The following is a 15361-nucleotide window of genomic DNA, read 5'->3' as shown; positions in this document are numbered from 1 at the left end:
TATGGCTGTAGGTCTCTCATATATGGCCTTTATTATATTGAGAAATGCTCCCTCTATTTCCACTTTGCTGAGTGTTTTTATCATAAATGGGTGTTGTACTTTATCAAAAGCTTTTTCCACATCTATTGATATGATCATGTGATTTTTGTCTTTGCTTTTGTTTATATGATGTATTACATTTATTGATTTGCAAATATTGAACCATCCTTGCATCCCTGGGATGAATCCCACTTGGTCATGCTGAATGATCTTTTTGATGTACTGTTGGATGCGGTTTGCCAATATTTTGTTGAGGATTTTAGAGTCTATGTTCATCGGAGATATTGGCCTGAAGTTTTCTTTCTTTGTTGTATCTTTATCTGGTTTTGGAATTAGGATGATGCTGGCTTCATAAAAAGAGTTCGGGAGTCTTTCATTATTTTGGATTTTTTGGAATAGCCTGTGAAGAATAGGACTTAGCTCTTCCTTAAATGCTTTGTAGAATTCTCCTGTGAAACCATCTAGTCCAGGGCTGTTGTGCTTCAGGAGATTTTTGATTACAACTTCAATTTCATTTGCTGTTATTGGTCTATTCAGGCTTTCTGCTTCTTCTTCATTGAGTTTTAGGAGATTATATTTTTTCTAGAAATTTGTCCATTTCACCTGTTTTTAAATTTTTTGGCATACAGTTCTTCATAGTAATTTCTTACAATCCTTTGTATTTCTGTGGGGTCAGTTGTAATCTCTCCTCTTTCATTTCTGATTGTTTTTATTTGGATTCTCTTTCTTTTTTTCTTGATGAGCCTACTTAACGGCTTGTCTATTTTGTTTATCTTTTTTTAAAAAAAACAGCTCCTGGTTTCATTGATTTTTATAATTGTGCTTTTAGTCTCTATGTCATTTAATTCTGCTTTGGTCTTGGTTACTTCCTTCCTTCTACTTGCTCTGGACTGTCTTTGTTGTTGTTTCTCAAGTTCTTAGGTGTAGGGTTAGATTGTTTGTTTGAAATGTTTCTATCTTTTTTAGGTAGGCCTATATTGCTATGAACTTCCCTCTCAGGCCTGCCTTCGCTGTGTCGCATAAGTTTTGGGTTGTTGTGAGTTCGTTTTCATTTGTTTCCAGAAACTTTTTGATTTCTTCCCTAATTTCATTCTTGACCCATTTGTTGTTTAATAGCATGCTATTCAATCTCTATGATTTTGAATGTTTTGGGTTTTTTCTTTAGGGGTTGGTTTCCAGTTTCAGTCCCTTGTGATCGGAGAAAATGCCCTGGATAATTTCAATTTTCTTGAATTTGTTGAGGCTTGTTTTGTGACCTATCATGTGGTCTATCTTTGAAAATGCTCCATGTTCATTTGAAATGAATGTGTACTTTGCTTTTTTGGGGTGAAGGGCTCTATATATGCCAGTTAAGTCCATTTCATCTAGGATGTTGTTCAGTTCCACAATATGTTTGTTGATATTTTGTTTGGAAGATCTATCCATTTTTGACAGTGGGGTGTTAAAATCCCCAACTATTATTGTGTTGCTGTCAATATCTTTCTTGAAGTCCTCTAGTATTTTCTTTGTATATTTGGGTGCTCCTATATTGAGTGCATATATATTTATAATCTTTATGTCTTCTTGGTGGATTCTTCCCTTGAGTATTATGAAGTGACCTTCTGGGTCTCTTTTTATGGCCCTTTTTTTTGAAGTCTATTTTGTCTGATACGAGTACTGCTACCCCAGCTTTTTTTTCCAGGCTGTTTGCTTGGAAAATTTGTTTCCAGCCCCTCACTTTTAGTCTGTGTAGGTCTTTTGTCCCAAGGTGGGTCTCTTTTAGGCAGCAAATGTGTGGGCCATGCTTTCTTATCCATTCAGCTATTCTGTCTTTTGATTGGAGCACTTAATCCATTAACATTGAAAGTTATTATTGATTGGTACTTATTCATTGCCATTTTACTCTCTTCATATCTGTATTCCTTATTCTCTCATTCTTCTTTCTTTTCTTAAAAAAGATTTTGGATATCTTGCAGTGCTGGTTTGGGGGAGGTGTATTGTTTCAGTATTGTCTTGTCTGGGAAACTCCTTATTTTACCTTCCATTTTAGTTGAGAGCCTTGCTGGGTAGAGTAATCTTGGTTGCTGTCTTTTGGTTTTCATTACTTGGAATATTTCTTGCCATTCTCTTCTGGCCTGAAGTTTTTTCATTGGGAAGTAAGCAGGTAGTCTTATTGGGTCTCCCTTGTATGTCACTTCCTGTTTCTCCCTTGCTGCCTTTAAGATTCTCTCTTTGTCTTGGAATTTTGCCATTTTAATTATGATGTGTCTTGGAGTGGGCCTCTTCGGGTTCCTCTTGATTTGGACCATTTGTGCTTACTGGATTTGTGTGACTTTTTCTCTCATCACATTAGGGAAGTTTTCCATCATTACTTTTTGAAACAGCTTTTCTATCCCTTGCTCCTCTTCTTTTCCTTCTGCTATCCCTACTATATGGATATTATTCCATTTCATCTTGTCCTGCATTTCCCTTAACCTCCCTTTTTTTTGGGGGGGGGGTTTTAGTCTTATTTCCTTTTCTTGCTCTTTCTGGGAGATTTTTCCTACCTTGTCCTCCAGGTCCCTGATTCGATCTTCTGCTTCATTGAACCTGGGTTTAATTCCTTTTACTGTGTTCTTCAACTGAATAATTTTATTCTCCATTTCCTCTTGGCCCTTGTTGATTGTTTCTATGTCCTTTTTCATGCTCATGTAATTTACAGTAAGTTCCTTGTAGCTTCCCTGTAGTTTTTGGTGATTATCATTAAGCTCATTGATCTTCATTATAACCATTGTTTTGAACTCAATATCTGATAGATGACTTGCCTTTATTTAATTTAGCATTCTTTCTAACAATTCCTCCATTCCTTTCATTTGAGAGTTGTTACTTCATATTCCCATTATTTATGAGATTCTTCTTGTTTTTCTCTGCCTTTTAAATTGATCTGTTTTGACTCCCTGAGTTTGTGGTGTGAACTTCTATGGTAGGAGACCTGTGAGATTCAGTGGTGCAGTCTTTTGGATCACCTGAACTAGATGCTCTTAGGATGTCCTTTATGACATTTATGTTGGTTTTGTGGACATAATTGGGTTTTTATTGTTGTTGGTTCATTCTTTCGTGGGTCCTACCCTCCCGCTGGTTGACTGAGGTTCATTCAGCGTATCATTTCTTGAATGCTGTTGTGTAGGTGATGCCAGGAGAAGACCTCAAATCCCAGGGAACAAACCCACATATGCAGAAATATCTCCCCCACTGCAATCTCACTCTCAATAGCAAATGAGCCAGTATTAATAAGGGTGCAAAGAAATTAAGACTATTATAAGAAAGGAGAGAAATAAACTACAGTATGAAACCTAGTAACTTAATATGCACAAACTTGATGGACAATAAATAAATGTTAATAAGCTATGCAGGAAAGACAATATTGCTAATCATGGTGAAGGCCACAGTGAATTTCATCTCTGTAGCTCCTAGTAGTTACCACTATTCTTCTTTTCTTGATCTGCCTCTGGTAATGTCAGATGTTGACTGTATCTGACCTTAGTCAGCCTACTCCAAGACTGGCAGGGATCTACTATCCCTGTCTGTCTCCTTCCATTGTTAATCCAGTCACTGTGCACTCAGCAGTCAGTCTTAAGCACCAGAGAGCTAGGGTATAGTCTGTCCCTACTATACCCTGTCCTTGGCAGGGTTGTTCTTTCCCCTCAGGCTGCTGCCACTTGAAGGGGAGTGCTTTGCCTGAGCAGGATGGCTGCTATGGTACACGAGATGACTCAGCACAAGGATCTCAGCAGCTACTCTTTCAGCTGCCTCCCCAAAGCTTCCATCCCCAGTCTATCCTCAGGCATCTCCAGCCCACTCTGCACATGAAAATTTCTTCATTGGCCCTTTGAGTGGCTCTTTGCATTTCTATCCATCCATCTCCAACAGGGAGCAACACTTTCACTTTTTGCCACCAGTTGTTATCTGTGTACTTTTTGGGCTCAGGTGCTCTAGGCTGGGAATCTCAGCTCAGTGTTTAGACCCTACATTTCTCAGGGGGACCCACCAGTTGCTTAATTATCCCTCTGGTGTTGCCACCTGTGGACTCCCAGCCAGCCCTCTCATGTTTCCACTGCATTTCTTACCAGTCATTTACTGCCAAAGATGATTCTTCTCTCTGTCTAAGGTTATAAGGCTTCTCCCTTGCTATTGTTCAGTAGTTTGTTCTGGGTGATTTCTTTACAGTTTACTTGTAATTCCAGATTGGTCCTTGGAGGAGGTTAGTGTGGCTTCTATTTACTCCTCTGTCACCTTGCCAGGATTATTTTTTTTAATTAAACATATTAACCATAGTTTTTAAAAGTCCCTGTCTATAAACTTTGATATTTGGATCACCTCCCTGTTGGTGTGTTTCCATATTCTGGCTTTTTGTTCATAAATCTTGGTTTTAGGACATATGATTCTGCCTATTGGTATGCCTAATTATTTTTTATTGAATTCTAGCTACTATGTAATTAAAACTGAAGAGTTTTCTGATTATGCTGATTTCTACCACAGAGGCTTTATTCTTTCCTTTGCTGATAGTGTAGGAGAATTATACCTAAATCTCTAAAGGGACTGCGCTAAATTGTAGTTTTGGTTAAACCTGGCCTGTCTTTTCTGCTACCTTTTAAATAGGACAGAGCTTCTCTAGGGTTTTAAACTGATTGCCTGGTGTGTCTTCTTTTTTACATCCCTGGAAGATCAAGAAAGCCAGTTCTACTTAAGGTTTTCATATTAGCTTTTAGTTTTGTGATTTTTGCAAATTAAAAATTCAGCAATAGAATTGAAAGGGGTTATAGCCAAGAGTTTCAGGCCTTCTACTTTTATCATTTTAGTTCTGTGTGACCATCAAAACTATTCCTGCCCCATCATCCAGAAGCAGGCTTATACCTGGCACCAAACTTGTGATTTCAGTCTGCAGTCCATGGTCAGAATTGGCAAATGCCACTCTACCACCAGGTATCAAGAAGCTGCATGTCATAAATTCATCTATGAGAGGTTCTACCCTTTCTCCAGAATTTTAGTCATTTCAGTCCTTGATGCTTCTATAGTTCTAGGTTTTCTAATTGCTCATGAGGGAAACACTGGTCACCCACAAACAACTTTGTTCTACCTAGATTGAAATTAACTTATCTAATTTGATAGTATATCTATTTAAACAAAAATCTATAAGTCATCCTTCAGTTTTATTCTTTTCTAATATTTCAGTTATAATTTATCAGAGGACCCTTTTGAATCATTCTTCATAAGACATCCAGAATCAAATTACTTCTCACCATTTTTGCTATCAGTTTGATCTGAGGCATTGTCAGCTCTCATCTGAAATATTGATAACCTCTCAACTGAATTCCCTGCTTCTATCCTTCCCATAATTATATTGTTAACAGGGTATCCATAATGATTTTTTAAATGTAAGCCAGATCATGTAATTATATTGTTCAAGATATTCTAATCATTCTCCATTTTTCCTCAAAATAAAATTCAAAGCTCTTTAATATCCTACAAGACCCTAGATGACCTGGCCTCCTTTTTGATCACATCCTTTCCTAGTGCTATCTCCCTTACTTACTCTGTACAGCCACACTAGACACTTTGATGCTCTTAGAACAAATCAGACACTTTTCTGATTAGGGACTTGCTCCTCACTATTCCTTCTACCAGCTCATGATTGTCTCAGATATCTGTATTGTTAGCACTTTATCTCCTTAAAGTTTCTACTAAAATCTCTGTTTCAAAGAGGCCTAGGCTGATCACCCTATTTTAAATTTTATTGGAAACACCTATTCTCCACATAGATGTGACTTATCCCCCTTATTCTATAGTGCTTTCATGTCTTCCCATGGTGCTTCTCACTTTAAAACATAATTTATATTTTACTCTTTTATCCATTGTTTGTTTTATCTTCCACCATCACTGTCTCCTCTATAATATAAGCTCCACAAGGGTAGGATCTTTTTTTAATTTATGGATATATTCCAAGCTCCTAGAATAGAGCCTGGCACACAATCTGTAAATATTTGATGGTTATTAAAAAATATGTCACATATAATTTAGTCTTTTGAAATGTGCTGTCTACTTCAAAAAACAGAGCTAAATCTAATTTAGACATGTTCAACACAGACCTTGATGTATTGCTCTGATGACTCATGAAACTTAAACTGAAATTTTTAGACTAAGAAAATCATTCAAATTCTGTTTAATTTTTTTGTTTTTCAAATTCATTTGAAAATGGCTATGTATCTACTCATTTATCTGTCAGATTTAAGCTCTCAGCAAAGGCAATACTATAAAATAGTGAGAAAATCTCCAGTCTCTTCCTGTCTACCATTTACTGTAGAGAATTGGATAGAAGTATATGAGGACACAGGTAAAATAATCCTTTCAAAAATATAATAGCATTCTACCCTTGGCCAGTGTGGCTCAGTGGATTGGGCGCCAACCTACATCAAACTGGGAACCCCTTGGTTCCCAGTCCTAGTCAGGGCACATTCCTGGGTTGTGGGCCATGTTGCTGGTGGAGGGCATGCGTGAGGCAACTAAACAATAATGTTTTTCTCTCCCTTTCTCACTCCTTTCCTTTCTCTCTAAAAATAAATAAATAATTTTAAAAATATATAATAACATTCTATTTGAGGGATATTGTCCTTAGGAAGTTGATATTATATTCTATATCAGCTCTCTGTCCTCTGGACAATTTATTATTTTAAATATTTTAGTGTTTATGCCATTACAGTTGTTTCACTTTTTCTCCATTTGCTCCCCTCCACCCAGCTTGTCCCCCACTTCCATAATCAGTCCCCTCACCATTGTCCATGTCCATGTGTCCTTCATATATGTGTTTTATGGACAATTTAAAAACAGATGTTTGTATTTCAATCTAATGACCAAGAAATTAGTCTGAAATAGTGAAATAAGCTTTGCTGCCTAGAAAGAAAATTCCATTACAGGCTATGTCTCCTTCTGATCAGTTAATACTACTCAACCCCTCATCTCCTTCTTTATTCTCATACCAGCCTGAATTAAAACCCTCAGCTTTAGAAACTACTATGGGGAAAACAGGAAACATTCCATTCTTTTGAAAAAATCTCAGGTGAACAGAAAGTGACAAAATACATACAACTTCCAAACTTCAGTGGGCAGGCATGCACATCCATGGGAAAATCTTCCAAATGCATGGGACACTCAGCATGAATTGTTAACCTAAAAAAAAGAGAGAGAGACCAGAAAATGAAGTCAAGCTGAGTTCCCATGTATCAGCAACGTGATACCCCTAAAATAATAGGATTTTTTGGTTTCTTTAGGTTCACAGAGATCCGTCTTTATGAACTCAAAGGATAGAGTAAATTAACTAGATAGCCTTTCAAAGCAGCATTCAGTATTTATATTTTTTATCAGATCTGTATCTCACTTTACCACCTTTAGAAAAACAGATATGACTTATCTGCCCAAGCTGAGCTCCCACAACTACTACCACTGTCCAAAGAAGCCTAGAAACAGCAGGTCCTGACTCATTTACTGATGACAGCAATTTAATCATTTCTAAAATAATTATCCTTACTCAGTTATCATGTACATTAACCAATTTTTTTAATTTATTTTATTTTTTTAATTTTTTATTTATTTATCTTTAGAGGGGAAGGGAAGGAGAGAGGGAGAGAAATATCAATGTATGGTTGCCTCTCGTGTGTCCCCTGCTGGGAACTGGCCTGCAACCCAGGCATGTTCCCTGACTGGGAATCGAACCACGATAGTGTGGTTTGCAGGCCCACACTCAATCCACTGAGCTACACCAGCCAGGGCTGCATTAACCAGTTTAAAGATTGTGCTGGAGAGAGAAGATGTGTAGAAAGATTATCTTTATCCTGATAATGAACAAGTACAAAAGATGGGTCTGCTGCTCACTGCAACTAGTATAGCTTCAAGAATACACACACATACACAGAGCAAATGGCCAAAAAAAAAATACGAAGGTAATGGAAAGCATCAAAACCTCATAGGTTGAGTCTAAAAAGATCATACTTTCTTAACAGGGACAGTATACAGAAGGGATTGTGCATGGATTTCTTAACAGAAATCTGAATGTGGCATGATTTTCCATACCCCAAACTCATTCCCCTGTATTAATCTGCCCAAATAATATATTCCAAGGTTTCTTCTCTGATTTCTTTCAGAGTTTTTGAGCCTCAATTTTCCTTGGCCTAGATAGTAACCTCCTATATAGAAACAGGACCCACACAGGAAAATTCAGAGTTCTTTGGAACCTAGCTTTGATGAGCTATGTCTAGCTAACCTGTATAGACCATGCTTATATTGGATTCACTCACTGCCATGCTCTTGAAGTTGTAAGTTGCCAACTGGTAAGCATCTCCAATCCTGGATAATTGTTAAATTGGATGAATATGTGACACCTCACAAATGATAAGAGCAGCAGCCCTAGATATTGCTCAAAGCAGGCAGACTAAAGCAAACATGCTCAGATGTTTATTAGCAATAATCTTACCCAGGTTGGTAGGCAGAAATCAAGTGTGTGCTCTTCAGAAAATATTCACCCACCTTTTCTATAAATTTCACTATCTAAGCAGGAAAGGTTGGAACTAGACGGCAAGTATCCTTGCAGCTCTAACTAATCCATTAGATACTTACAAAATTTCTTATGTGTCCTGGAAAAAACCTCAATTCTCAAATTAGCCTACAAAATCTCAGCAATCCACCCTTCATTATTTTTAATAAAGATTTTATTTATTTTCTTTTAGAGAAGGGGAGGGGAGGAGAAAGAGAGAGAAAGAAACATTAGTATGTGAGAGATGCATTGGTTGCTTGCCTCTCACATGCCCCCAGCTGGGGACCTGGCCTGCAACCCAGGCGTGTGCCCTGACTGGGAATGAAACCAGTGACCTTTCAGTTCACAGGCTGGCACTCAACCCACTGAGCCACACCAGCCAGGGCATCCCCTTTATTCTTAAGATACAAAGGGTGTTTTATGACTCAAAGAGTTCAACACAAGATTAATGTATTTCACTGAGAAACCTCTTCCTTTTGTTGGATACTTAAAAAACTCCATGAATTTAATAAAGAAAATTGTTTTTTCTCTCCACTTATACTAGTATGTTTAAGATTTTGCCTCTTATGAGTAATTCCAAGGGGAAATTACTTTATGTCTTCCCTGCAGTCGTGGGGACATAGAAAATAAAACCACAACAAATAGATAATAAAAGCAAACAGGTACTGATTTCTGATTAGAAGCAAAACTGATTTATAATAACTTTCCTGTCTTCCTTCCCATCCACTTCTTGCTTAGGAGGGATGGGCACTGATGAGGATGTGAAGAAAAGAGAACCCTGTGCACTGTTGGTGGGACTACAAATTGGGGCACCCACTATGGACAAAAATATGGAAATTTCTCAGAAATTTTTAAAAAGAATTGCTATAGGATCCAGTAATTAGATCCTATACTCTGAACATATATATCCAAGGAATTGAAATCAGGATCTCAAAGAAATATCTGCACTCCTGTGTTTACTGCAGCATTATTCACAATAGCCAAAATATGGAAGCAACGAGTGCCCATCACCAGATGAATGCATAAGAAAATATAACAGAGTACACTTGTTGTTTACTGATTTCTTTACCATGGCCATTCTGATAGTGTGAAGTAGTATCTCATTGTACCACATGACCCCACCTATAAGTGTAACCTAATCAACAAAACAAACTAACAAGCAAAAATATAACCAAAGACATTGAAATAAAGAACAAATGACAGTAACCAGAGAGGAGGGGGAGAGGATAATGGGGGAAAAGGGGAAGGGTCATCAAGGAACATGTGTAAATGACCCATGGGCAAAGCCAAAAAAGGGTAGGATTGAGGGTGGGTGGGGTGGGAGAGGGTAGGGGTGGGAAAGTGGAGACAATTGTGGTTCAACAACAGTAAAAAAGGGGTTGGTTGGTGTAGATCAGTGGATTAAATACAGGCCTGCGAACCAAAGGGTCACCAGTTCAATTCCCAGTCAGGGCACATACCTGGATCTCCAGTACGGGGTGTGTTGAAAAGCAACGACACATTGATGTTTCTATCCCTCTATTTTTCCTTCCCTTACTCTCTCTCTAAAAATAAATACATAAAAATCTTAAAAAATAAAATAAAATATAATGGAATATTATTTAGCCTTAAAAAAGAAGAAAGTCCTGCCATTTGCAACATCAATGATAGTGGAGGACATTATGTTAACTCAAATAAGCCAGACAGAGAAAGACAAATATAGTTCAATGTCATTTATAAGTGGAATATAAAATAGTCAAACTCATAGAAGTAGGAAATAGAATGGTAGTTTCCAGGGGCTAGGGCTTTGGGAGAGACAGCACTAAGTTATGCAAGGTGAATAAGTTATTCATGATGAATAAATTCCAGAGATCTACTCTACAGCAGTCTTTTTAAAAAGAAATGAAATATTTTTATTTTATTTTTAAATTTTATTTTTCAATTAGAGTTTATATTCAATATTATTTTGTATTAGTTTCAGGTGTACAGCATAGTGGTTAGACAATCATATACTTTACAAATATTCCCTTAATATTTCTAGTCCCCATATGACACAATACATAGTTATTACAATATCATTGACTATATTCCCTATGCTATACTTTACATTCTCATGACTGACTATATTGTAACTACCAATCTTTACTTCGTAATCCCTTCATCTTTTTCACCCAGTTCCCTAACAATCCTTCCCTCTGGCAACCATCAGTAAGCTCTCAGTGTCTATGAGTCTGTTTCAATTTTGTTTATTTTGTTGGTTAGATCTCACATATAAGTGGAATTCTATGCTATTTGTACTTCTCTGACTGACTTATTTCACTTAATGTAATACCCTTTAGGTCCATCCATGATGTAGCAAATGGAGAGATTTTATTATTTTTTATGAGCAAGTAATATTCTATGGTATTCATGCACCACTGCTTTTTTATCCATTTGTGCATTGATAGTCACTTGGACTGCTTCCAAATCTTGGCTATTGTAAATAACTCTGTAATGAACATGCATATATTCTTTCTGATTAGTGTTTCTGGATACTTAGGATATACTCCCAGATGTGAAATCACTGATTCACAAGGAAGTTTCATTTTTAATTCTTTGAGGAAACTCCATATTGCTTTCCACAGTGGCTGCACCAATCTGCATTACCATCAACAATGCAAAAGGGTTTCTTTTTTTCCACATCGTTGCCAATACTTGTTGTTTGTTGATCTGTCAATGAAAGCATTCTGATAGGTGTGAGGTAATATCTCATTGTGGTTTTAATTTACAGAAAATAGTCTTTAGTGGGATTTTCAATAATGATCAAAACCCCTCAAAATGTAACATTGAAATAATAATGCCTCAGGCCTAGTCCACAGGTTAGCCTGCTGATTTTGATGTAAAGTCAAGACAGGAAGTAAGAGGCAATCCAGAAAATTCCCTTCTTTGGGAGTAAAAAGTATAGGAGAGAATATTATGCTAAATGAAATAAGCCAGGCAGTGAAAGATAAATACCATATGATCTCACCTATAAGTAGAATTTAATAACAAAACAAACAAATGAGCAAAACAGAACCAGAAACATGGAAATAAGGAACAAACTGACAGTGACCATTGGGACGCAGGAAAAATAGAGGAAAGAAGGGGAAGGTTCTTGTCAAGGAACATGTATATAGGACACATGGTAATAAACAATAGGGTGGGCATTGATTGTGGGGCGGGGTAGGTGGGATAGGGGAGAGCAATGGGTGGCAGAAAATTGGGACATCTGTAATTGAACAACAATGAAAATTATAATAAAAAGATAAAAATGGCACAATGGGGATACAGATGGAAAAAAAGGCCTTTTTCAGCTTTGTGAGTTGACACATACACATATACAACTCCCTCAGTATTGCCATCATTTCAGTGTGCTTTGCAGTGCCCTGGCTCCCTTGTGACCCTGCCCTTTGCTACACAAGAGTTGGTTTTTATTTCATCACAGTAATAACTTAAAGGTTTGCTACTGCCATGGTCCCCTAACTGGTCTCTTTGCTTTCGTCCTTTGCCCTCATGGTATATTCTGTATACGACAGTCTTCTAGTGCTTACTTATCTTATACAGAGTAAAAGCCAATGTCCTTGCTATGACTTCCAGGGTCGTGCATGATCTTGTCTTCTATTCTTCACTGGTTTATCTCCTACTGTGTCCTCCCTTGCTCACTCTGCTCCAGTCACACTGGCTTCCTTAGTGCTGTTTCCACATGCCAGTCTCTCTTATATCACGGTCTTTGACTCACTATGTTCTCATACCTCTTTCAAATATTGCATTATTTTCTTCTACATGAGGCCTACCCTGACCTCCATTCAGTTTACCACTCACACTATGGTTAGTAATCTTTATTCTGCTCTTTCTTTTTCTATAGCACATAACATATAATGTCATACAAATTCTTTCTATTTATTATCGATTTGTCCTTACTATAAGGTTATGGAGTTTTGTCTTGTTTTCTCTTTGATATGTGCCAGGAGCCTTGCATTGGACCTTGCATAAAGGAAGTGGAGCTTGGGGAAAACAGCATTTAGGTTTTCCAAGGGTTTCAGGCAAAATAGCATCTTAAGGCTACGGTACCCAGCAAGGCTTTCGATCAAGATAAAAGACCAAATAAAGAGCTTCCAAGACAAAAGAAATCTAAAATAATGTGCCTCCACCAAACCAGCTCTACAAGAAATACTAAAAGGACTGCTTTAAGGAAAGGAAGGAAAAGAGAGAGACAGAGAGGAACTCTGGTACAAAGATGGCAATGAATAAGAACCTATCAATAATAACCTTAAATGTAAATGGATTAAATGCTCCAATCAAAAGACATAGAATAGCTGAATGGATAAGTAAGCATGACCCACACATATACTGCCTACAAGAGACCCACCTCAGGTCAAAAGGCCATCACAGACTAAAAGTGAAAGGCTAGAAACAAATTTCCCAAGCAAATGGTCAAGAAAAAAAAAGCCAGGGTAGCAATTCTACTATCGGACAAAATAGACTTCAAAAAAAGGGCCCTAAAGAGAGATCCAGAAGGTCACTTCATAATACTCAAGGGAAGAATCCACTAAGAAGACATTAGCATCATAAATATATATGCACCCAACATAAGAGCACCCAAATATATAAGAAAAATCCTAGAAGACTTCAAGAAACATATTGACAGCAACACAATTATAGGAGGGTATTTTAACACCCCACTGTAAAAAATGGACAGATCTTCCAAACAAAATATCAACAAAGATATAGCTGCACTAAACAACACCCTAGATGAAATGGACTTGACTGATATATATATAGAGCCCATCATCCCAAAGAAGCTAAATACACATTCTTTTCAAATGCACATGGAACATTTTCAAAGACAGACCACATGATAGGACACAAAACGAGCCTCAACAAATTCAAGAAAATTGAAATCATACCAAGCATTTTCTCTGACCACAAGGGACTGAAATTGGAAACCAACCCCACAGGAAAAAAATAAAAACATGCCAAATCATGGAGACTGAATGGTATGCTGTTAAACAATGAATGGGTCAAGAATGAAATCAGGGAAGAAATCCAAAAGTTTCTGGAAACAAATGAAAATGAACTCACAACAACCCAAAACTTATGGGACACAGCCAAGGCAGTCCTGAGAGGGAAGTTCATAGCAATACTGGCTTACATAAAGAAAACAGAAAGATTTCAAACAACCTAACCCGACACCTCCAAGAAATCGAAGAACAACAACAAAGACAGCCCAGAGCAAGTACAAGGAAGGAAATAACCAAGATCAGAGCAGAATTAAATGGCATGGAGACTAAAATCACAATTCTAAGGATCAATGAATCCAAGAGTTGGTTTTTTGAAAAGATAAACAAAATAGACAAGCCTTTAAGTAGGCTCATTAAGAAAAGAAGAGAGAGAACACAAATAAACACAATCAGAAATGAAAGAGGAGAGATTACAACTGATACCACAGAAATAGAAGGGATTGTAAGAAATTACTATGAAGAACTGTATGCCAAGAAATTTGAAAGCCTAGTTGAAATGGACAAATTTCTAGAAAAATATAATCTTCCAAAACTCAATGAAGAAGAAGTAGAAAGCCTGAACAGACCTATAACAGCAAATGAAATTGAAGAAGTAATCAAAAAACTCCCATCACACAAAAGCCCTGGACCAGATGGTTTCACAGGAGAATTCTACAAAGAATTTAAGGAAGAGCTAACCCCTACTCTTCACAGACTATTCCAAAAAATCCAAAATGATGGGAAACTCCCAAACTCTTTTTATGAAGCCAGCATCATCCTAATTCCAAAACCATATAGAGACACAACAAAGAAAGAAAACTTTAGGTCAATATCGCTGATGAACATAGATGCTAAATTCCTCAACAAAATATTGGCAAATCGCATCCAACAGTATATCAAAAAGATCATACACCATGACCAAGTGGGATTCATTCCAGGGATGCAAGGATGGTTCAGTATCTGCAAATCAGTAAGTGTAATGCACCACATAAACAAAAGCAAAGACAAAAACCACATGGTCATATCAATAGATGCGGAAAAAGCTTTTGATAAGGTACAATACCCACTTATGATAAAGGTATTCAGCAAAGTGGGAATAGAGGGAGCATTCCTCAATATAATAAAAGCCATATATGAAAGACCTACAGCCAACATCATATTCAATGGGAAAAAACTAAAAGCTTTTCCACCAAGATCAGGAACAAGACAAGGTTGTCCACTTTCACCAGTTCTATTTAATATAGTATTGGAAGTTTTAGTCTCAGCAATTAGTCAACAAAAGAAAATAAAAGGCATTCAAATTGGAAAGGAGGAAACAAAACTGTCATTGTTTGCAGATGACATGATAGTGTACATGGAAAATCCTATAGACTCTACCAAAAAACTGCTTGAACTAATAAATGAATTTGGCAAAACAGCAGGATACAAAGTCAATATCCAGAAATCAAAAGCATTTTTGTATACTAACAATGAATCAGCAAAAGGAGAAATCAAGAAAAAAATCCCATTTGATATAGCAAAAACAAAAATAAAATATCTGGGAATAAATCTAACCAAGGAGGTAAAAGACCTGTATGCAGAAAACTACAGAACACTGAAGACATTAAGGAAGACACAAACAAATGGAAACATATACCGTGTTCATGGATTGGAAGAATTAACATCATCAAAATGTCCATACTACCCAAAGCAATTTACAGATTCAATGCAATACCTATTAAAGTACCAATGGCATATTTCACAGACATAGAACAAACACTTCAAAAATTTATATGGAACCAGA

At 37.0% G+C, this 15361-nt stretch overlaps 1 protein-coding gene across 2 annotated transcripts in view; it reads right to left on the bottom strand.

Moving 5' to 3' along the window:
- The window catches only part of GABRA3 (gamma-aminobutyric acid type A receptor subunit alpha3), a 386743-nt gene that overhangs the window by 107018 nt on the left and 264364 nt on the right, over positions 1–15361 (bottom strand). For both annotated transcript variants that reach the window (XM_037059217.1, XM_037059218.1), the window contains one exon: positions 7139–7221. In XM_037059217.1, coding sequence (XP_036915112.1) covers positions 7139–7221 — 83 coding nt within the window. The remainder of the gene's footprint in view (positions 1–7138; positions 7222–15361) is intronic.

Source organism: Sturnira hondurensis, unplaced genomic scaffold (genome assembly GCF_014824575.4).
Source record: "Sturnira hondurensis isolate 20B ecotype Veracruz unplaced genomic scaffold, ASM1482457v3 Scaffold0010476, whole genome shotgun sequence".
NCBI classification, from domain to species: domain Eukaryota; kingdom Metazoa; phylum Chordata; class Mammalia; order Chiroptera; family Phyllostomidae; genus Sturnira; species Sturnira hondurensis.
The sequence above is the reverse complement of the archived record's forward strand: the minus strand, read 5'-3'. Positions and strand labels throughout refer to the sequence as shown.